The following is a 23756-nucleotide window of genomic DNA, read 5'->3' on the forward strand; positions in this document are numbered from 1 at the left end:
CTGTACAGTTTTAGCTCCCTTCCCCCACCCAGCAAGCCCCTCCTCTTATTCCTCCAGGTATAAAGGTGTATTTCTGCAACCGCCTCTACCTTCTCTGCTCTGGGGAGAGTGGAAGACGACTGAAAAGAGGAAGAGAGTGAGCGTGAGAGAGAGAGGCAGAGGCGGAGTGGGAAGTTTCAGTTTTAAAAAGCAATTGGACTGACCACTCTCTGACTCGTGCTGCAGTCATGGGGCTTGGGGTAAGTGTTGGAACTCTGTCACAAGTTTGCTTAAGGTTGCTTAACTTTGCATGTGAGTGCCAGATTCTCCTGCATTGACTTAGACTACGTCTTTCTTTACAGCTTTAGGAAGTTTATGAACTCCAGAACTCAAAGATCTCACTTGTGTTAATAATAATTTACAGGAGTTTCACAATATGTTTGAACAGGACAGTTGACATAGCTTCCCGCTTCTTAAAATCGGAAGCTCCAGGGCTTTCTTCCCTCAGGCTTTTTCTGTTTTTTTGTCAGAGGCTAACTTTGTTTCCCTTTCCTTCACTGCAGAGAGGGAAAGATGAATACAAACTGGCGGCAACCTCGGAAGATGGGGGCAAGAAAGACAAGAAGGCCAAGGCCAAGAAGGATATGGACGATCTGAAAAAAGAAGTCGACCTTGTGAGTACAGAGTGCTTGAGCAAAGCCAGTCTGTAATTAGTTGCCACTTGAGGCCTCGATTGATGTGATTTAAGCATAAAATGGTGACACTAAAGCCTACAAATGACATCTAAACTAGTTAAAGTCAAGTCATTTTATAAAATTCACTCAGTTCATGTTAACACTCAGTCACTGCCAGCGATACAAACCTCTGCTTTGGCCTCATGGCTGGTCACATGAGACGTAGCTCTGTGCTTACACTGCTGCATGTACAGTCACACATTATTGGGACTGCTTGCATAGTGTAGCTCACAGCTATAATTAAATTGCAAGCCATGTCTATAAAGACTGATCTCAACCAAACACGTCAGTGCTGGGTGGGAGTGCCAGGATGTTTCAAATGCATAAACTTCCACAAACACTCAGCATTTATTTTATTGTTAGGCTTCAAAATTTCAACTCTTCCCACTGGACTCTGATGACGTAGAGACTGGTGGAGTTGTGAAGTTTCACACTTAAAAGTTTAGACAGGTTTTTAAACATCCTGGCGTAGACAGATGAGAGAGAGGGAGGGGGAAAAAAAGCAGAACACTGAGATGTTTTCCACTGGTGTCAGCTTTTTCTCAGTCACAGTCTGCAGCTTGCTTAGGTCATTTCCCAAGGTCAGCAAGGAACTTGGTGTGAGTTCACGACAAAGTCAACTGCAGAGCACCGATGACCAGTTAAAACGGTCGTTTTGGTATTTTAGAAGCCAGGGATGCTTTTATTAAAAGTTTCAAGTGTTTAGGTTTTTATCCGACACATGGAGGCATTCACCTCTCTTCTCACGTCTCCACTGGAGACAACTCAGCGCGACATTTATCTCAGACTCTTAATATTATGCATTTCAATTCCAGGCAAATTTTCCTTCCATTCGGATTAACATAGATTTGTTGGTTATCAGTCAAAAACAGAAGAAGCAGGTAAAACTAGTGCGTTTTTAAAACTAACACGTAAAGTCACTGGTTACTCGTTTATTTCTATATATGTACATATTCACGTATATTTAAGATGTATACTCTAGAAAATATTTTAGCCTTGTCCTTGTCCTTGACAAGGTCAGTTGACACATAGGCAAGTTTACCAACATCTCCAAACACCAGTCAAGTATTAGCGAGCGATCTGTGTTGAAATGTCACTTCTGTCATGAGGAACCATCAATTATTTGGCAGAATGGTGTTTTTTAAATGTTGCTGGTCAATGACTTTCACAAGGTCACAAAGAAAACATGTAGATAGATATTGTTAGGTAATATCAGATATCCAACATGGCTCCAAAGTAACTTGTTAAAAACAACATTTTTGACAGAACATGCTATTAGCGGTCTTTGGCACTTCTACAGTGATTTTGTCTTGACACAAGCGACAGTCCCTTCTTCCCAATGTCATCCTGCAGGTCACAGAATACTGAGGGTTATTAGGTAATAAAAGCCCCATCTTCCACACACATGAATGATTACTGTCCCGTGTACATCTTAACTACATCTCAAAGTCCTGCTGTCACTGAAGGACATCTCAATGCCATGGCAACCCTATCACCAAAGTGCCATGACCTCCCATGGCCTGCAATTAAAAGCAGGCATTGTCTTTCATGTGTCAGGCCACCATTGAATGTGCATTTCAAAATAAGATTTACTGTCAAAGGGCAGCTTGGATTGATAATCCCCAGATTTGAACTTTAGTTAAATATTAATAACGTATTGGATTAATGTATCAGCTCAGTAGTAAAACTGTAGGTGACTCTCTATGAAACCCATGGATTTGGCAATCTGTTAATGATTATTGCATCATCATACAATTAACCGAGGCATCAAAGTCCAGCTAAAGACAAAGGGAACAGGCCCACAATAACACAACGCAGCTAGTGATTTGATAAATTGTGACAAAGTCTAACAGAAAGTCCTAAATATAGATCTTACTGAGTTATAGAGTTTGTTTCTTCAGCAGTTTGTGGATGGCCAAGGTGTAGGTCTTTATAAGCCAGAATATGAAAGCTAGCCTGTAGCATGTAATATAAGCACAGTATCTGTGGCACATTTGGTATGGAACACTTTGCATGCTTATTGTGATGCAAAAAAGTGGCCATGCTGATTGAACCATGCGGTTACCCCCATTTTTTTCCCCATGTGACAGGAAAGCGTGCAGAGAAATGTCATCAAGCACAGTGAAGAAAGAGAAGTGGTTTAATTAACTTTTTTAATTAAAAACTTAACTAGTCAGATCAACCCAGCACACAGTAAGTGAAACTTGATGTGCACTCCTTCTGTTAAATAAAGGTTAACCAAAAAAGAAACTGCAATCTATTAAAGCAGAAAGCTGAGTGACAATCATTTACCTGCAACTACAACTCTGACACGCTTTTCACAGTGCAGGCAGTAAACGACTGGAGCTTTTACACTTTAAACAATCAAAGTGATCCTGTACTTTCGTATCACCAGCACATGCCCATGCCACAGTACACGTGCTATGATTTTTAGTCTGTTGGTAGGCGGTTGCTAGGCAACGTGATGATGTCACAACCCACGTAATACACCATCCAGGTTTTGTGGATACAAATCAGATGGCATTGTTTTAAAATTAAAGTGATAGCGATGCTGGAGCTGGTTTGCTGTAGGTGCATAAACGCCAAAAAAAAGAAAAAAAAGAAATGGGTCATCTTAGCCCATTGATAGGTGGTTGCTAGGCAACGTCACCTCATGATATGTGACACAGCAGTCCCAGAAGATTATCTGCCGCTATCTTTAAAACCATTAACATATAAATTTGTGGCTATAAAACAACATCCTTGCTTTATTTATGTAAATAATAATTTTTGTTTTTGTTCGTTTTTGTCTGGAAATGGAAATGGAAATTGCTTTAGTGCACTCTTGATCGCATGACTGTGTTGTCTCTCAGTTTCCAATCAATGAAAGGTGGGAGTTAGATATCACTGCAGCTCATCCGAATGACATGAGATAATCTCAATGTAGGCATCGATGAACACATGCGTCTCTGGTGGTTCATTTGCAGAGCTACTTTAGTTTCTGCCACTATCGCATTTGGAATTAACTGAATTATTGCTTGATTAAAACGTTTGGTGGCTTACAAACACTCATGGTTAAACACTACAAGAAATCATTATGAAAATCTTGCACCAAATTCACTTTGATGTCACTGATAATGACGTGAGTTAGCCTCTGAGTCAGATAGAGTTCTTGGGGAGCTTTGCTGAAATGTCAAACAAATGAGCACAAACTTTTGAGAGCAAACATCAGTCTATCAGTTGGGTGACATCGATTTACGGAGTGTTTGCTCGCAGCAAACTGATTGCTTGAGCCAATCCGAACGTCACTGAGCTCACGGCAGCCTTCATGTCTCACTTATGCAATGTCTCTCAGTCTCTTTCCTTCTCTCTCCATAGGATGATCACAAGTTAACCTTGGATGAACTTCACAGAAAATATGGAACTGACCTAACCAGGGTGAGCATTCCAGATGTGTGTATGTGTGTCTTTGTTTTTGTGAGTCTTTCAGCTGATAAAGACAGAGGTAAGGGAAGATTTCACAATCCAAGCTGAGGTCAAACAGCGGACTAAAGACGTGGACAAAGTTTCACTTTTTTCTTGTACTTATCCAGCAGTGTAGTGTTTATCCAAGAGCAAAGAAGTGGAGGCACAGATAGTCATGCAGCAAAGAAATTCATTTCTTGGTTTTTAGCCTAGTTTTACAGGTGTTGGCCTCATTCCTTCCTTCCTCCCAATGAAAAGCAGGTGAAAAGGGACTTTTCAAAACACTGGATAGAAATAAAAAGTGTCCCTGTTATTTAAAAGTACTGTAATGGTCTTGGCTATAAGTATGATTTGCAAGCAGGTCAAAGACTACTTTGTTAGAAAGTAGTCATGCTGTTGCATTGTTACAATGATGCTACATGTTCCCACAAACAAGAGAAGACACGAGAAATTTCTAGGAAGAGGAAAGAGAGTAGCTCTTTAAGGTATCAGTGCACGCCACACTGTACAAAGAAAGCAAAGCTAGCTCCTACACAATAGTTGTTCTTCATGTTTTCCTCATCAAGCTAAGGTTACATACACACAGAATCCAACTGCACTAGCCAATACAATTCCACCACGGCCAAATGCCTGAGTGACGCTGGTTATCTCCTGAAATCTGATCTGTCTGAGTTTGCCCTAAAACAAAGGCTTCATTCACACCAGAACACCAGACTTATTGATCCTGCCAACAAGGAGAGAAAAAAAGCTCCTTGTTAATCTTGGTATTTGTTTAAAGAGACTTTCAGTCACACATGAAGTAATAGAAATACAACTTGATCATCTGGTATATTTCTCTGTCTTGGTTTTATTACTACTGGTATGTTGAGTTTTCATTTACTGCAAGTCACACATAAAACAGAGGAAGCTCTCATTTTAAGATTAGGGAGATAATTTTCTTCACGCGTTCGGGTTTTCTTTTGTTTTGCGTCAACCAGACCTTAATCCACCATGTCTTTGTGGAATAGAGTGAACCTGTTTACCAAATAAAACCGTTCTTGTTCTTGTCCTTTATTATGGTTCTCACCCAGTAAATGAAGATTTAGACAGATTTAGAGAACAGATGAATATTTTTTTATATTATAGTTTGCACAGCTTCTTCTTATCTTTGTTTTTCTTTTTAGGGTCTTTCCTCCTCCAGAGCAAAAGAGATCCTGGCCCGAGATGGCCCCAACGCCCTCACACCTCCCCCCACGACACCTGAATGGGTCAAGTTCTGCAAACAGGTAAGAGTCAAACATCCTCCCCTTGCAAACCATAAACCTGTTTTTGAATATTCAAATAGTAGAAATGCAAATTAAGTCTGTGTCACTGTAAACCAGTACAACCAGCAAAGCCTGATTGTTATTTCCTCTTGTTTCCAGCTGTTTGGTGGTTTCTCCATGCTGCTGTGGATTGGTGCCATCCTCTGCTTCTTGGCTTATGGTATCCAGGCTGCCTCAGAAGATGAACCTACAAATGATAACGTAATGATAGTTTCTTTATATAGATTGTGACATATTAATTAAAGAATTAATAGTTACAAAGGTTATGTCTCTCTTCTCTCTTCATGTAGTTGTACCTAGGTATTGTGCTTTCTGCTGTCGTCATCATCACCGGTTGCTTCTCCTACTACCAAGAGGCCAAGAGCTCCAAGATCATGGAGTCCTTCAAGAACTTGGTCCCACAGGTGAGACACAAAAAGAAAAGCTAATGTAACAGCCCATTTATACACACTGTTTTTGTCTTAAATTGCTTTGTAGCCTCCCAGTGGTAACACCCAACAGTACTAGTTGCACAACTCTAAGGAGTAGTGTTTCGTCATCGGTATTACAACAATGATGATACATTTTACCATCACTCATCTGAATCATCTGGGAATTAAAAACAAGAAATATTCATCATGTCTTTTTGACATGTTTTATAATGTAGTTATTGTTTTATAATGTTTAACTAAAGTCTTTGGCAACAAGCAACAGTACTAGTTGCACAACTCTAAGGAGTAGTGTTTCGTCATCGGTATTACAACAATGATGATACATTTTACCATCATTCATCTGAATCATCTGGGAATTAAAAACAAGAAATATTCATCATGTCTTTTTGACATGTTTTATAATGTAGTTATTGTTTTATAATGTTTAACTTAAGTCTTTGGTTTTATAGCAAGCCCTGGTTATCCGTGATGGAGAGAAGAAGAACATCAATGCTGAGGAGGTGGTGCTTGGAGATTTAGTGGAGGTGAAAGGAGGAGACAGGATCCCTGCTGATCTGAGAATTATCTCTGCTCATGGCTGCAAGGTCTGTATCAACTACTTGTGTTAATCCCAACAAATACTTTTGTAGAGCGTGGGTTTGATAGCTAATATATATTTTTAGACTGTTCAATTTACTTCTTTACACTCAAGCTGCCCTGTGATAATGTTTCTGATTCATGTGTTATGGTTTTTGAGTAACTGGGCGGAATGTTAGTCCACGAAAGCATTAAAGGCAAGCTCACATCATGATCTCAGCATCAGATGATTGCTTATCAGAAACCTTTCTATGTTTCCTAACGAGGAATCTTATCTAGACTGTGTTTGAGTTTCTTTACCCAACATACATTTGTTGCTCACCTGCAAGCTGTTTGGCAACCCACCTCCATCTCAGCTTCTCAATATATCCTTTTTCTGGCTTGATCAGCGTGATGTCTTTTGTCACTGATTCCTGCTTCTGTGCTTTCATTCCTCAGGTGGACAACTCCTCCCTGACTGGTGAATCAGAGCCCCAGACTCGTTCTCCAGACTTCTCCAATGAAAACCCACTGGAAACCAGGAATATTTCTTTCTTCTCCACCAACTGTATTGAAGGTACAGCATGGAGAATTAGTGGTTGACATAGAAATGTATATAGAGATCATGAATCATCACCAAGCTTTCATGGACTCAGTCTGACTTCTCTTTTCAGGCACAGCCAGAGGAATCGTCATCAACACTGGTGATAATACCGTCATGGGCCGCATCGCCACCCTGGCTTCCAGCCTAGAGGGCGGAAAAACTCCCATTGCCATTGAGATCGAGCATTTTATCCACATCATCACTGGAGTGGCCGTGTTCTTGGGTGTTTCTTTCTTCATCCTCTCTCTCATCCTTGGATATAACTGGCTGGAGGCTGTCATCTTCCTTATTGGTATCATTGTCGCCAACGTGCCAGAAGGTCTTTTGGCTACTGTCACTGTGAGTTTTGGTGTCTAATGGCATTCCTTTTAAATACCTTATATTTATTGATACAAAAAGACTGTGGTTCTTAAAACCTAAATTGTCTGTAGGTGTGTCTGACTCTGACTGCTAAGCGTATGGCCAAGAAGAACTGCCTGGTGAAGAACTTGGAAGCTGTCGAGACTCTGGGGTCCACCTCCACCATCTGTTCTGACAAGACCGGCACCCTGACCCAGAACAGAATGACTGTGGCCCACATGTGGTTTGACAACCAGATCCATGAGGCTGACACCACTGAGAACCAGAGTGGTACCTCTTTTGACAGGAGCTCTGCCACCTGGGCTAATCTGTCCAGAATCGCTGGACTCTGCAACCGTGCCGTTTTCCTGGCTGACCAGAGCAACGTTCCCATTCTGAAGGTGAGAAATCTTCATCTGTAAAACTACTCAGCTTCCTAAGCACTACCTGTTGTACTCTAGTTCATCCATCGTGACCATCACGAAAGACTCCAAATAATTCCCCACTGTAAGAACCTTTGTTTCAGTGGAGCAAATCCTCACAGCTCTGGTTGTAAACAAGCACAGAGCTTATTACCTCGTGGTGTATTGACCTAATTCCTTTAAATATTTTAAGGAATTTGATAGTATACCCAGTGAACATGGGATGCAGTGGCTATGTGTGAAGTGCTGCAGTGTTATGACTTGGCTTGGAACTTTTGGGATACAAGCAAATACAAATGCAGCCAATCAGCGCTAGAAGTCTTTAGAAAAGCACTCAAGATAATTAAAGGCTGTTTTAAATATACAGCTGGTTCTTTAGCGATGGCTGGCCAGAAAAAAACCATAAGTTAATATATGTAATGAATCCTGGCAAGTGTGCTACTAATGCTCATTATGGACGGAATCAAATGTAGGCAATGCATAGTCGGCGAATTATATTAGAGTTTATATAAGCTTATATAAGAGTGTAAGAGTAAATCAACATTTGATACAAGTGATATTGTACTGTGGAATTAAATTAAAACTGAATCCTAGTCCTCAAAATCATCTACCCAGTTTAGGGAGTGGTATTCATTAAGACCCAGGTGCTGTATATTTTATGTAATTCAACAACAAATTATCTATATATATAGTTCTGTATTTATCAGTCTACATTTGCAACATATTGTAATAGAGAAGGCATGGGATGTGATTGTTGATCCAATTTTAATGACAGTTTTTTTCTAAAATCCACAGAGAGATGTCGCTGGTGATGCCTCAGAAGCTGCCTTGCTGAAGTGTATTGAGTTGTGCTGTGGATCTGTCAGTGAAATGAGAGAAAAATACCCCAAAATTGCTGAGATCCCTTTCAATTCCACAAACAAATACCAGGTAAACCATTCAGATAGTGTGATAAAAGCTCAAAAATAAAAGAAAACTGATCCACAGATTGTTTAGCCACTCAAGTGTTGTTTTAAAGCATTGATTTGAGCATTAGGCTGTTTCCATCTTATTTCTTTTTTAACCTGAACAAGAAGGCTTGTGGCTCTGACTGTGAAACAAACAGCACAACAACCAAATACAAAGGCAACTTGACAATCACAGCCTGGCAATCCCCTAAACCCTACCCTGCTTTATCATATATTTTAGTTTAAATTACGCTGTGGTTTGCCAGTTGAGCATCTGCAAATTTAAAAGAGTTAGACAATAAACTAATCAGTAAAGTATTTACTCAGGTTTAATATCATACAGTCATCAATACAAACTGCTTTATCCAAACAGACCTTCTGGACATTAGAAGGCATGCAGGTTTTAGGCCATTCTGGAATGCCCTTTTTAATTAAATCTTTGATTATCTTGGTCTGTTATGTATAGTCTCGGTGTACAACATATTTAGTAGTAAATGCTGATTTGTGCCCCCTAGTGGTTGGATTAATCATAAGCTGTTTTTGGCTAAAGTTCTTATCAAAGCTGTCTAGAGTAAACCAGTTTTTTTTCATTACATAAACCACTGATAGTATAGATAAAACCTGAATTTAAATCCAGCCTTTCTGTTGTCCCAAAGCTCTCCATCCATAAAAACACCACTCCTGGGGAAACCAAGCATCTGTTGGTGATGAAAGGAGCTCCAGAGAGGATTTTGGACCGCTGTTCCTCCATTGTGCTTCAGGGCAAAGAGCAGGCTCTGGATGATGAGATGAAAGATGCTTTCCAGAATGCCTATGTTGAGTTGGGAGGTCTTGGAGAGAGAGTTTTGGGTACAGAGCATTCCTTCTATAGCTACATCCTTTATTAGGTAGTGGAAACAAGGCAAAGTTCTGCAAAGTCCTGACTAGCATTTTCTTTGTGTCTTATTCAGGTTTCTGCCACTGTCACCTGCCTGATGACCAGTTCCCAGAGGGATTTGCTTTTGATACTGATGAAGTGAACTTCCCCACTGAGAACCTGTGCTTCGTCGGACTCATGGCCATGATTGACCCTCCTCGTGCTGCTGTGCCTGATGCTGTTGGTAAATGCAGGAGTGCTGGAATCAAGGTATGATAACTTTTTGGATGACCAGATGTTTGTTTTTTGTTTGCACAAAGTACTCCATTTTTTTCTCTTCTTTCTCTCTCAGGTCATCATGGTCACAGGTGACCATCCAATTACAGCCAAGGCTATTGCTAAAGGTGTGGGTATCATCTCCGAAGGCAATGAGACTGTTGAAGACATTGCTGCCCGCCTGAATGTTCCAGTTTCAGAGGTCAACCCTAGGTTAGTTCTCTTTCAAAGATTCACTGTGCTAGTATTTCTCAAGCGTAAGGAGCAGCTGGTAAAAATCGTTCTGTGGCCATTAGCTGGTGAATGGGCTGGTTCTTAAATAGTGCTTTTGTACTCTACCTTAGCACTTAAAGCACTTTCTTACTACAAGCTTCATTACCTCTTCAACACACAGTCACACAAGCACCCTTTTCTATGCCAAAAGTGTTTTTAACATTACCTCTACTCCATTTTAACCTTTCCATTTTAACTTTTAACCTTACATTTACTCTGGATTTATGGCAACTCGGGGTTCAGTAACTGGCCCAAAGATACTTGGATGCAAATGGAGGACTCCCAATTAGTAGACAACGTGCTCTACCTCCTCAGCCACAACCCCCTTAGAACAAAGCAGTTGCTGTAGGGTAGGTGTGGCTGAGGAGCTAGAACTCATTGTCTATAATTGGGAGTCCTAGTTCTTCCTAAGGGTGATGCTGTCTTTGTTTTGGTCAAATTGACTTTATTTTTTTGTTTTTTTTTCTTTCTAATCTCCTGATGATACCCTACTGTTGTACTAATGTTGTTGTAATTTCTTCAGGGATGCTAAGGCCTGTGTTGTCCATGGTGGTGAGCTTAAAGACATGACCTCAGAGGAGCTTGATGATTTGCTGAAGCACCACACTGAAATTGTATTTGCCAGGACCTCCCCTCAACAGAAACTGATCATTGTGGAAGGTTGCCAGAGACAGGTGAGCATCGGGGGGGATTCTCACAGACACAGTTTGACAAATGTTTTGTTTGGAACTTGTAAAAACATGTTCTTCCTTGTCCAGGGAGCCATTGTGGCCGTGACAGGTGATGGTGTGAACGACTCTCCAGCTCTGAAGAAAGCTGACATCGGTGTTGCCATGGGCATTGCTGGATCTGATGTCTCCAAACAGGCTGCTGACATGATCCTGCTGGACGATAACTTTGCCTCCATTGTCACTGGAGTGGAAGAAGGTAAGATCTATATCAAGACCTACACCTGCAGAAATCTGGAAATACAAAATACGAAACATCACTGAATCTACTAAATTACTTTGTTCAGGCCGTCTGATCTTTGACAACTTGAAGAAGTCCATCGCCTACACTCTGACCAGTAACATCCCCGAGATCTCACCCTTCCTCCTCTTCATCATCGCCAACATCCCTCTGCCCCTGGGAACCGTCACCATCCTCTGTATTGATCTGGGAACTGACATGGTGAGCTGTTTGGCTCTTCATCCTGTTCTATAGAGAGATTCAACTGAACTCAAATTTGGGTGGAAAGTTCATGTGTATATTTATTCACTTGTGGTTTTGCAGGTCCCTGCCATCTCCCTGGCTTATGAGAAAGCTGAGAGCGACATCATGAAGAGACAGCCCAGAAACCCCAAAACAGACAAGCTAGTGAATGAAAGGCTCATCAGTATAGCCTACGGACAAATTGGTAAGACATTATTTATATATAAATCTCAGTTTTTATAATCGATACATGACTTGTGACCAATGTTCCCTCTAAGCTGCGCGCGTGCTGGCACGGTCTGTGCACAGAAAATCTGCGTTGTGCACAGAAAAAAAATCTACCTGAATTGAAATTAAAATTAATACTTTAACAATTCTGTTTTGCAGTGTTAGTCAGTAAGTGACTGGCTGTTCCCGTATGGGATTAGAACGATGCCACCTTATCCCATAGTCCAGCCAATAATGCGATTCACATTCGTATATACGCAGCTAATCAGCGTCGCTGACAGGCTATGACAGCGTCCTTATGTGCCGACACCGGTGTTTTAGCTAGCAAAGCGGCGTGGCTGATGTGGAGTGAAGCCACGTTAATCACAACGTGTACGACCATTGGAGATGTGAGCAGGACAGACGGAGCAATTGACGGAAAAAGTGTGGACTTTATACCAGTTTTTAAATTGTGTTGTTGTGGGCCACGTAAAACCAGAGTTATGATAAAAATATATGCAATGTTTGGTTGCCTTCCTGAATACCATTGTTATTTATATTTACTGCGGGAAGAAACGGTAAAACCAGCGTTTTATACGGAACACGCTCGAAAGCACTCTCCGCCTGTGAGCAAAAACAAAATCAAAAAAACCCCCACCTTTTCCTATTGGTGGAAAAAAGTACCATGTCGACCAATCAAAAAATGATATGGCAACATGGCATTTAGTTGCTTAGGAAGGGGGACGTTTTAGGACTGACAGTGGTGTTTTGAGATGTGAGAGATTTGCGATAGTTTTCAATAGTTTTGTTGTGTGTGTCAGAACAATGAGGCATCTGAATGTTACAGGTGTTACAGGAGTGATACATCTCCTGCTGTCAGGCCTGCAGGTATCAGGCTGTTGTTCTCCATTATCTCATAGTGGACAGAAATTTTTTTTTTGGAGTGGCACAAATAATTTGTGTGGCATCAAATTTGATGCAGAACACCTGATTGTTCTGTAAATAGTTTGAAACGTTTATTTTAAAAAAACACCTTGGCTGCATTTTTAGGTAAACAGCTGCAAAAAACGTTTGCAAAACTCAGTTACTTTTTTGAAGAAGTAACTACATAATTAATTGCCCAGCATTGGTCATTATATACAGTACTGTATTTCCCAGACCACAGACTCATACTCATAATACAAGTCAGAGCTTTATAAAAAATAAAAAAAAGAAAAGAAAGAAAGAAAGTTGTGTTTTCAAACTTTGAGTTCAAGTTATTTTTACTTCCAATAGTGTTAACATACTACACAGGTCATGAACAAGTTTTTTTTTTTAATTTTCATTGTAAGTGGGCTAAAGCAGTTAATTAAAAGTAGTCTAACATAAATGTAAATGCTGTAATTTTATTATTTTGGTGTTTAATATATTTATTATTTTTCACAATGAAATACAAAAACATAAAGCATCAAATAAAAGTAAAAGAGGGGAGAAAAATTAAAATAAAAACCCACCCTGACAAACAACACCCCTCAAGTAATCAAAAGTTTAAAAGGAAAAACTTTCAATCAGTGCGAAATAACACCAGCCAAGGTATACAGAATAAGAAGGAAGAAAAAATAAGCAAACAAATATAATTAAAAATAAATAAATAAAGGTCACTCCTGAACCTGTGTTGATGGTTGGTCAAAAAATATCAAAAAGGGTTTCCAGACTTTATTAAATTTCTTTACTGATCCTCTCAAAACGAACCTAATTTTCTCTAATTTAAGATGAAATAATACATCCTTAACCCAATACGAAACCATGGGCAGGGCTGCGTCCTTCCACTTCAAAAGTATTAGACATCTTGCCAATAGTGTAGAGAAGGCAATAAGTCTTTGACCCCCTGCCGGTAGTGCCAGACCATCGGAATTGACCCCAAATAAAAATAAAAGTGGATTGAGTGACACTCTCATTCCAAATATGCCTCACAGACATCCGTCCAGAACTTTTGTATTTTGGGACAGGACCAAAACATATGGATCAAGGTGGCCTCTGCCAATTTACATCTTTCGCACGTTGGGTCAATCTGAGGATACATCTTTGCCAATTTTGATTTGCTGAGATGTACCCTATGCACTATTTTAAACTGCAGAAGGCAATGTCTTGCACACATGGAGGACGAGTGAATATTACTTAAAACATTGCCCCAGTCTGCTTCAGCAACACAGATTTTAAGATCCTCTTCCCAGGATCGCTTAATTGCAGACATAGAGGAAGAACCCAGGCGCAAAATCAGAACAAGTATTGATGATATGGCCTTTTTCTTAACCGGGTTGAAACACATAATGTCATCCATTACATCATTAGGGTGTTTATTTGGGAACCCTGGGATAGAGCCTGAAAGAAAGTGTCGTATTTGTAGATACCTAAAAAAATGAGAGGGGGGTAAGTTGTATTTATTAGTCAGCTGTTCAAATGAGGCAAACGTGCCGTCAATTAATAGTTCTTTTAAAGATCTCAGCAACTCACCTCTGCCAGCCCTGAAATGTGGCATCAGACATTGAAGGGGAAAAAACATAGTTGGAAGCTACTGGGCTGCCTAAGCACATCTTCAGAAGATTAAAATGTTTTCTAAACTGAAAGCAAATTTGGATAGTATTATTAACTACAGGATTCTCAATTGTCAGGCTTTTGGGTAACGGGATAGATGCACCTACGATAGACAATAGCAAAAAAGAACCAGAAGAGAGCTTCTCCATTTCTACCCATACGGGTCCGCTGCAATCGTGCTGTAGTGCTGATAGCTCAGTTCCGTATCGCGAAATGCCTTGAATAGCATGATTACTTCTTATAGCTATTGCCAATGGCTCAATAGCTAATACGAAAAGGAGGGGGCTAAGGGGGCAGCCCTGACAGGTTCCACGATGTAAGCGGAACGGTTTAGAATAACGGTTATTAGTGAGTACCATAGCTGAAGGACAGGCATAGAGTAATTTCACCCAGGATAAAAAGGAACTTCCAAACCCAAATCTTTGCAAGGCCTCGAATAGATATTCCCATTCTACTCTATCGAAAGCCTTCTCCGCATCCATGGAGGCATTTAGAAGCAGCTTGACTGGGGGTGTACACTATATTAAGTAGTCGACGAATACTAAAAAAGGAGTGACTGTTTTTAATAAAACCAGTCTGAGCTGAAGAGATTATGTTGGGTAAAACTTTTTCCAATCGGTTGGCCAAAATCTTTGCTAGTATTTTATAGTCTGAATTCAGGAGTGAAATCGGCCTGTAGGATCCACATTCCAAAGGGTTTTTATCTTTTTTGGGAAGTAATGTTATACAAGCTTGATTTAGGCTATCAGGCAAAACACCTTTGGCAAGAGAGTCAGTATATAATGTAGCTAACCAGAGGTGTGGACTCGAGTCACATGACTTGGACTCGAGTCAGACTCGAGTCATTAATTTTATGACTTTAGACTTGACTTGAAAAAATGTTCTAAGACTTGTGACTTGACTTGGACTTTTACACCAATGACTTGGGACTTGAATTGGACTTGAACCGGTTTACTTGAAAAGACTTGATATTTTACCCCAAATATAAAATTTAACATGCATATTATATAGAGATTGAAAATGTGACGTCATTCACGGGTAGAACCGCAAAGGATTCTGGGAACTCGTGGCAAGCGGTACTAGCGCACGCAGGCTTTCAATTAAAATCAGTTATACAGCGATAAAAAGAAACACAAAAATGTCAAGAAGCCGTTGTATTATTAACTGCAATAGCCGGTTGCATGACAGCCACGGGAAGCCGACGGGTAAAGAGATCGGTTGTTATCGGATTACGTCGTTGAAGAGAAATTGTTCTAGCCATGTTTCCGAAGTAACAAAGACGGCCTGGATTGCAGCCATTCAAAGATCAAATATAACGTCCCAGAACCCTCCAGCTCACAGGTTAGTCTGCTCCAAGCATTTACACGAAGGTCAGTGTTTTTTAGTAGTTAATACGTCATTTTCATAACATAATTAGTGATATAGGTTACAAGCAAGTCTGGCGCTGAACAGAAATTGTCGCGCTATGCTCCTTTATTTATTGTGCATAAATAGTGAATTGTCCTGACACAATATTGCGTTTCGCTTCTGTTATTATGGTACATTGACAAAAACATATACTTTTATTCACAGGATAAAACAGGGTTTTTGTATCACTAATTGCCCAGTACGATTACAGCATACAATATTGTTGTCACTGCTACATTTCTGTGATGGGTACCAGAAATTATTTCCACTACTAATTAATTACCCTTGAGCTCAAAGGTCCTATTAATAAACGGTTAAGGAATGTGTATTTATGACGACAATTTGTGAGACTGGTAAACTTATGATACGTACGATGGTCTTTCGTTCTACACGGTGCATTTCAAGGTCCTGCACCCATCCGTCGGTAAACTGTACCTGGGCTTGTTGCAGTGACCTGAAGTTACTAAACTTCATGAGTGTATGCACTCACTCCAAGAACCATATGATTATAAATATGCATATAAATATGCTACAATGAGATAGCTGACTTCATCTAACTAGCAAATGTTGTCCAGGCTACGTTGGTGATACAGTTTTTTTAAATGTGTATGATATTTTTGTCATGCGATTTTAAAGCTGGTCCTACAACCGCATCCAAGAATAACATGCAGCTTATCTCAGAACTGTCGGTGAAAATTATTCTTGGAGCTAGGTTTAATTGAGCTGCATTTTAAAGAGGTGCAATTTCACAATTTGTGTATATTTTCTAAGTTCACTATTTTGTCATGTGTTGAGAAAAACACAGATTTTAAAATTACATGGTCTAATATTTACATTTAGCATATAACTGCAACATTATTTTTTCGTTTTTTTTTTTTTAAAGACTCGAAAGGACTTGAAATTCAAAGTTTCAGACTTGTGACTTGACTCGGACTTTTACACCAGTGACTTGAGACTCGACTCTGACTTGCCTGACATTACTTGAGACTTGACTTGAGACTTGAGGATAAAGACTTGAGACTTACTTGAGACTTGCAAAACAATGACTTGGTCCCACCTCTGTAGCTAACACAGGGGCTAGTTTTCCAGCAAAGACGGCATAAAATTCGTTCGGTAAACCATCAGGGCCTGGTGATCGGCAAAACTGTAATGATTTTATTGCCGTTATGATCTCCTGCTGCTGCAGAGGTGCATCTAGGGTGGAAACCTCGTCTGGGGACAATGTTGGAATCTTTAGGTCTCTAAAAAAGTCAGAGAGAAGGTTAGAATCATTGGTATTATCGGAGCTATACAACTTATAATCCTGTTGATCTGTAACAGTTCCACCATCTCGGGTTGCGACCCCATTAATAGTTTGCCTGGCTCTTGCACATTTCAACTGTCTTGCTAGAATCTCTCCCGCCTAATCTCCGTGCTCATAGGTATCACTGCGGTTCTTTAACAATAAATATTCTATAGAGTTTTAAGATGGGTTTCTTGGATAAAGGCTATATCAGTACCCATATTTTTCAAGTGAGTGAGAACCTTCTTTCTTTTAATAGGATGGTTCAGGCCTTTAACATTCCAGGTCACTAAGTCAATAGGGGTAACCATTGAAAATATATCAAAAATTTTAGCTCATTCTTGCTCAGACAAGAAACATAAAACACTTGGAACCCTCCCAGAAACCCCCTGAACCCCCAGGTGACGCTAGATGTCAGAACAAACAGCACACCTATCCAATCTAACTGAAAAACTTCCATAACTATCCTACCTAAAGCTCCTTAATCCCGCATAGTGGAAAGGTTGGAATAAGACTCACCAGGTGTACACCGGTGAAGTCCACCATTCAAAGTATGTGTAAAATAATTGCACTGTCACGCCAAAAAATAATAAAGAAAAAGAAATGAAGTCAAATGTCTGAAAATCAACAAAGGATGCATGACAATGCCGTAACAGTCGTCCGAAGTAGTCCCGTGTTCCACGCGCCTCAAAACAGTTCAGTCTTCCATGGAGTCTTGCACAAACCTTTCGGCCTCAGCCACAGAGCCAAATGTGAGGCGTACACCATCTGTTTTAACAATGCGTAGTCGTGCCGGGTATAGCAGTGATGGTTTCAGGCCCATCTTGTACAAGCTTGACATCACTGACCTGTATTCTCTCCGCTGGCTCACCACCTCAGGGCTGTAGTCTTCATAGACTCGGAATGGTTTATCCATATACTTCAGGTCGTTCCTCCTAGCCTGTCGTATTAGCAGCTCCTTGTTTTGGTAGCGGTGAAAACAGACAATGACGGGCCGCGGTCTGCCTCCAGGGGTCGGTTTGGGGGCCGAAATACGGTGTGCACAATCCAGTTCGGGGGGAGAGGGGAAAATGTCTCTCCCAAAAACGTCTTGCAACAACTGTGAGAAAAACTTAGAGGGTTGTGGACCCTCAATCCCTTCCTCCAGGCCGATAAGGCGGGCATTGCAGCGTCTGTTTCTCGACTCAATGTCCGATAGCTTAGCCTTCAGCTTTTCATTAGCGACCCGTAGTGTCTCACAGGTATCCTCCACTTTAGCAAGGCGCTGGTCGAGCGGTTCAGCGCTTTCCCCCAAAGATTCTAGGCACTCACCATGGTTGTCCGATGCCTTCTGTAGTCCATCCAGCTTTTTACTCAAGTCATCAAAAGCTGACTTTTAGTTTCGCCAGTAAAGCTGAATGGTGCTCCGCTAGCAGTGCTGTTATGTCGGCTTTGCTAACATTCGCAGGAACGCTAGCAACCACGCATTCGGTTGTTTTACCATTCGACTTTGCAGGTTTAGGCGACATGACAGGGCATCAAATGTTCCAACGGCTTCACCAAATCACCAAGATATTTGCCTCAAAAGATAAGTTAGGTGGGCTCGCTCAAATAACTAAAAGTTGCGGGAGCTAAGGGAAAGCGTGACTACCCCATGCTTGTCTATAATTTGATTATTTTAATAAACCATGTAACTTGGATGGATTCGATGCTGGCGTGACCACAGTGGACATGTCTGCTGTTGCTCACAGTGGTCCAAAGGACCGCTCAGGGAGTTTGTGTCGCTCAGACACATGCTCCTCCTACCAACTCAAAACAAAACAAAACACAAACTGAAGTGTATGCTCTCTACTGCCCCCTGGTGGACAGTCTGCATACTGTACTTTGAATCCCATATCCAAAATGGCTGCCTTGTTTTGGCGAGTTGCGCTTTGCTGGGGAAATCTTTGCTTTTACAATACATTTCTGGTGTGAATATCATTGCTTTGTTTCAGATGGTTTTGATGTTTTTATACCTGACTTCATGGTAAAGTCTGCATCAAATACAACACAATGGGTTTCCAAAGTCAGTTTTTTTTGTCCCCCATATCTCTCCTTTTTTCACCTTATGAAGCAATCTATATGATGCTTATTACAGTGACAAAGTCAATATTTCCATTAATTAACTACATTTATTAAAGCTTGAAATGTCTCTGTGCGGCGCCAAAATCACATTGGATTTTAAATCAACTGATCAAGATGAGATTGTAGCACAGACTTCCAGCTTTAATTCAGCACATTTTTAGAGACTAAATCCATTTAAAGTCGTGTTTTTAAAAATCCTCAAAAAGAAGAAAATCAAATTAAAGGATATCTTCACAATTTCAAACATATAGTTTTATACTGTTAAAAACTCATCTTTTTAAACTTGCTTTTGGTTGATTTTTGTTTCTATGTTTTCAGTTCTCTGTGAAGCACTTTGTGTTTTTATCTTGGAAGGGGCTATACAAATAAAATGTTACTTGATTTACTTACTTTTATGTCTCTCCAGAGGCTTAGCTTTGCAGGGAATGCCACTTACATGTTATATTTGGTTGTCTTATCTCCATCTTGATTACCAGAGACAAGTATGAAAGTTGTTAATGAAAGCTAGAGAAACTGTAACTCTGCTTCTGATTTGCATTTCCTGAGGTTTCCTGTTGTTTTTCTCCTGTTAGGTATGATGCAGGCCACAGCTGGCTTCTTCACATATTTTGTCATCCTGGCTGAAAATGGTTTCCTCCCCATGGACCTGATAGGACTCAGAGTGCTGTGGGATGATAAATATGTAAATGACCTGGAAGACAGCTATGGGCAGCAGTGGGTCAGTCACACTTATGCTTAAATTTAATTGGCGTTTCAGTCTAGGAAAAGGAAAACATTCTAATCTTTTCCTTTTTATTTTATTCTGTTCCAGACATATGAGCGCAGAAAGATTGTAGAGTACAGCTGCCACACAGCCTTCTTCGCCAGTATTGTGATCGTGCAGTGGGCCGATCTGATCATCTGTAAGACCAGGAGGAACTCCATTGTGCAGCAAGGAATGACGTATGTACACATAGAGATGCTTGAGATCTTCAAATGACAACTGGGTCTTTATATTTGAGTAATTGTAAATAAAATCAAAGACATTACTGATGAGATGGCTTCAAGCCACAATGACAGCTTGGTACTGTGTTGCATGCTTTCCTATGACAAGAACATCAATATGTCAGGTAATTTTAAGAGTAGGAGCTTTTGTTGTATTGACCCATACCTTTTTTTCACCCCCACAGGAACCGCATCCTCATCTTTGGGCTCTTTGAGGAGACGGCTCTGGCTGCCTTCCTTTCATACTGCCCAGGCATGGACGTTGCCCTCAGAATGTACCCTATGAAGTGAGTCAAGTACACAAACAGAACCATCCTGTGACTCATGACTTTAAAATTAGCTTCCAAGATAATTTCGTAGGCTCCAATAATCATGCAGAACGTTTCATTTTCCTTTTTCACTGTTGGCTTTTGTTGATATCCCACTTTGCGTGTCTGTTCAGTTTATTTGAGGACCTCGCTGAGCACAAGGCAACTTTTGTTAAAGTGTGAAAAGCCTTCTTTTGGCAAATTTGCAGACATCCCTGGTTGCTGGATCCTTCCGGAGGTTTCTCGTACATCACTCAGTGCAGACAGCCCTTTGAGAGCTTCATGTTTTCAGTTTGGTGATGCTTTAGCTTTATCATCTCGTTGAAAATAAGATGGCTATTATCTAGTGTCACTGGTAATTTCCACTTCAGAGGCAGAGCGAAGCACAAGAGATGCTATACTAATGAGTTTCTTTGCCCAAAAGAGAAAAATAGAAAGCACTGAGGCTCATTAGCTCAAGAGTTCACACGCTACTTTCCTTTGTCACCTTTATTCATCGGTTTCCCATGGATCTGTCTCTCCTTTCTCACCTTCTTCATTCACCTGTTTTGTGTCCCAGACTCTAGCTTCTGTTTTGTTCTTTCTAAGTTATTTCTCTCTTTACCTCTGTAAATATCTTATGCAGATTAAAGGTGCTGAGCATATGTGTCTGACACTATGCCCTTCTGGGGTATTTTATTGGGTAAAGACAGGGGTGTAGGCCCCTGCTCTAGTTCTAAGACACTTATAGAATCACACAAACCCCCTCTAGAAGTTTTGTGGATTTGTTTTCAGGGCTTTGCATTAGTGGGCTTTTAGCAGCCTCGTTAGCGTTGCCAGAGAGCACTATCAAAGAGATGAACAGGATATGTCCTCAACCCAGCTGTCAGATTTCTCTGCATCATTTTGTTTCAACGGCTTCTGAATTCATTTAATAGCCGGTTCTCCACAGCCTAATGCTCACCCCAAAAGCTTTTCTGTTCAAAAGAGAAGAGTGTGCTTGTGTTGGGGTTTTTTGTCACATTCCCATTAATAATTCAACCTGTCTGTCCATCCTTACCTTTAGGCCATTGTGGTGGTTCTGTGCCTTCCCCTACTCCCTCCTCATCTTTGTTTATGATGAAGCCAGAAGATATATCCTCAGACGCAACCCAGGAGGTAAGAGCTTCACTAACTCTTGACATATATAACTATCTGAGGCCCCTAGGACACATTTTTGCCTGTATTCTCAGTATTGTAATCTGAATGTAGTGGGGCACAGAGGGATTTTTTACTTGACTTGAAGTCAGATGCAGAAAAATGTGCTGCATTGCTTAAAATATGTGCTCTCTGCACATTTGGAAAGAAGAGGATCATATTTTTGCATATTTGGGAGGTGATTTTCTCAAAAGTTCGCCCCACACATTGCAGTAATCTCAATGCATGAAAAGCGCTGAAGGCAGAGGAAAAATGTGTCCCTTTAACGTAATTAAACCGCATTAAAAAAAACCCCATCTGAATGGGAGACCTTCTTTTTAGCTATTTTTTGACAAACACACGGGATTGAAAACACGACTGCAAAGTAGTGAAATATTGATGGCTTTAAAAGGTGTTGAAACTTCTAAAAAAACCCACAAAAACAAACAAACTCCCTCCAGTGGCTGATGTCAGTCTCATTGATTCATTGAGGCTGACATCACAGAGCAAAGGCAGCCGCAGCTTTGTGAAGGTGCCCACTGTACTGTGTGAAAATGAGACACAGGTGTGTGTGTGTGTGTGTGTGTGTGTGTGTGTGTGTGTGTGTGTGTGTGTGTGTGTGTGTGCGCACACGCGCGCTCAGCAAAAGTGGCGTATGCCTCTTGCGAGTCTATTTTTCGTGGATACTCGTGCCCAGTATTGCTGCCACAACTGCGTCCCTACACTGACCAGTGAGCTGAGGCAGATGGCAGAGCCCGGTGGGATTTGAACCCCCAACCGTGGTGTAGTTAATGCATCATTCCACCCACAAAGCTGAACAGAACCTGTACGAAGGGCTGGCTCTGAAGCAGCTGTGTGAGAGTGCGTGTGCGCTACATCTGAGCCCCACGGCACAGATCAGTGAACATCCCACTGCCCATCCATGGTGAATAATGTGTTACATTCAGACAGGAAAAAACACAAGTTGAGCTGACATGGTTTCTAGCAACTTTGGCCCCCTTTTCTTTCTTTTTTTTTTGAAAGCGCTAGCAAATAAATACTTTTTCCACTCCATAAATAGCCCAAAGTGAACTGCCCTTAGATAATTTTTTAACTTTTTTAAAACTATTTTTTAACTCACAGTTTCTCCCAAAAGTGAAACCCAACATGCTAAATGGTATAATTCAAGCATTTAGAGCAGGGATGTCAAGCTCATTTTACATTGAGGGCCACATACAGCCCACTTTGATCTTAACTGGGCCCTTTCTGTCGTTGTAAGTTTAAGTTTAATCCATCTCTATATTTTTCTATAATATAAGAAAATTAAGTGAAATAATAACCAAAACAGAGGCATTTCTATAATAGATGGTCATCTATGACATGATTTTATTATTTAATATATCACTGTAGGATGATTAGTATGCATGGGGTGGTCTTTATCAGTAGGTAAAACTGAAAGATTTATGAAAATACAGTTAAAAATCCAAGATTTATGCCCTCCTTCACATTGTCCAAAGATGTCCAGCGGGCCAGATTGGAGTCTTTTGCAGTCCTGGCGCCTTATGTTTGACACCAAATACCAAATTGGTGTCAAAATTGGGGAATTTTGGTATTAGGACCACTCTCGCCATTCATTTTTACTGGATTTTATGTCCAGCTAATGATATAAAACCCAAACATCTAGCTTTTGAGCTACAGGGTCATTTTATGTGATTCTTTTAGTCATTTCATCCCAGGGTGATTATTCATGGCCTCACTGATGGTGTAACCTCATAAGCAACCATGAAACAAAAATGACACAGCCTCTCCCGTCCCTTCAGGGTGCATCTCCTAATGGCCGCATTTCCCCTAAATTTAGCATGCAGTCTCTCGCACACGGCCCAAGCCCAGTCAAGTCTTATTTCTTCGAATCACTGTCAGCCAGCATGAGGGGTGAAATCTTTCTGAGCACGAGGTTTGAGGCCAAAGCCGTTTTAGATGTGGCTGTCGTGTTGTATTCCATCTTTTTTTTCTCTGTAAAAGACAATGAGACAAATTTGAGCCCTAAACTGTGAGAAAGATTAAAAAAACAAAAAAAAAACCCTCCCTAATTGTGTCTCCTTTGCTTTCTAGGTTGGGTGGAGAAAGAAACATACTACTGATCCAACGCCACACAGACACGGAGGGAGCGTGTGCTTCATTACTATTTAATGCCATGTTACATATTTGTTTGAGTTATTAGACCCCCCCATTAATAACACCACAAAGCATGGATAGATTAAGATTATATTGATGTGTGTTTCTTTCCCAATAAAACATTCCCACTGTTCACTGAGGCTGCTTGCATGATTGCTTGTCTCTCTGATGCCTTTGGACTGGAAACCGTGTTTCAGGAACTTGATTCAGGATGTTCCGAGGTTCAG

The 23756-nt window shown here is 40.6% G+C and overlaps 1 protein-coding gene across 1 annotated transcript; it reads left to right on the plus strand.

The window, feature by feature from the left end:
- Positions 1-77: 77 nt before the first annotated feature.
- LOC147302067 (sodium/potassium-transporting ATPase subunit alpha-1) lies at positions 78-23669 on the plus strand. Its single transcript, XM_086282263.1, has 23 exons — positions 78-239; positions 543-653; positions 4071-4130; positions 5321-5422; positions 5561-5662; positions 5752-5865; positions 6342-6476; positions 6907-7024; positions 7122-7390; positions 7483-7791; positions 8608-8742; positions 9416-9608; positions 9710-9885; positions 9968-10104; positions 10688-10838; positions 10923-11091; positions 11180-11334; positions 11437-11560; positions 19501-19646; positions 19740-19870; positions 20098-20199; positions 21266-21357; positions 23467-23669. Exons 1-23 carry the CDS (start codon positions 228-230, stop codon positions 23493-23495), a joined length of 3072 nt encoding a protein of 1023 aa, XP_086138389.1. The 5' UTR covers positions 78-227; the 3' UTR covers positions 23496-23669.
- Positions 23670-23756: the final 87 nt, after the last annotated feature.

Source organism: Aulonocara sp. 'chitande type north' Nkhata Bay, linkage group LG23 (genome assembly GCF_057382095.1).
Source record: "Aulonocara sp. 'chitande type north' Nkhata Bay isolate Kocher_YH1m ecotype deep benthic linkage group LG23, A_spYH_male_GT1.1, whole genome shotgun sequence".
NCBI lineage: Eukaryota > Metazoa > Chordata > Actinopteri > Cichliformes > Cichlidae > Aulonocara > Aulonocara sp. 'chitande type north' Nkhata Bay.

Excerpts from the sequence above, each read along its gene's own strand:
- LOC147302067 (XM_086282263.1), top strand. Across the intron at positions 9,609-9,709 it reads TCTTGGAGAGAGAGTTTTGG|GTTTCTGCCACTGTCACCTG; the intron begins GTACAGAGCATT and ends TGTCTTATTCAG. Across the intron at positions 11,335-11,436 it reads TTGATCTGGGAACTGACATG|GTCCCTGCCATCTCCCTGGC; the intron begins GTGAGCTGTTTG and ends GTGGTTTTGCAG.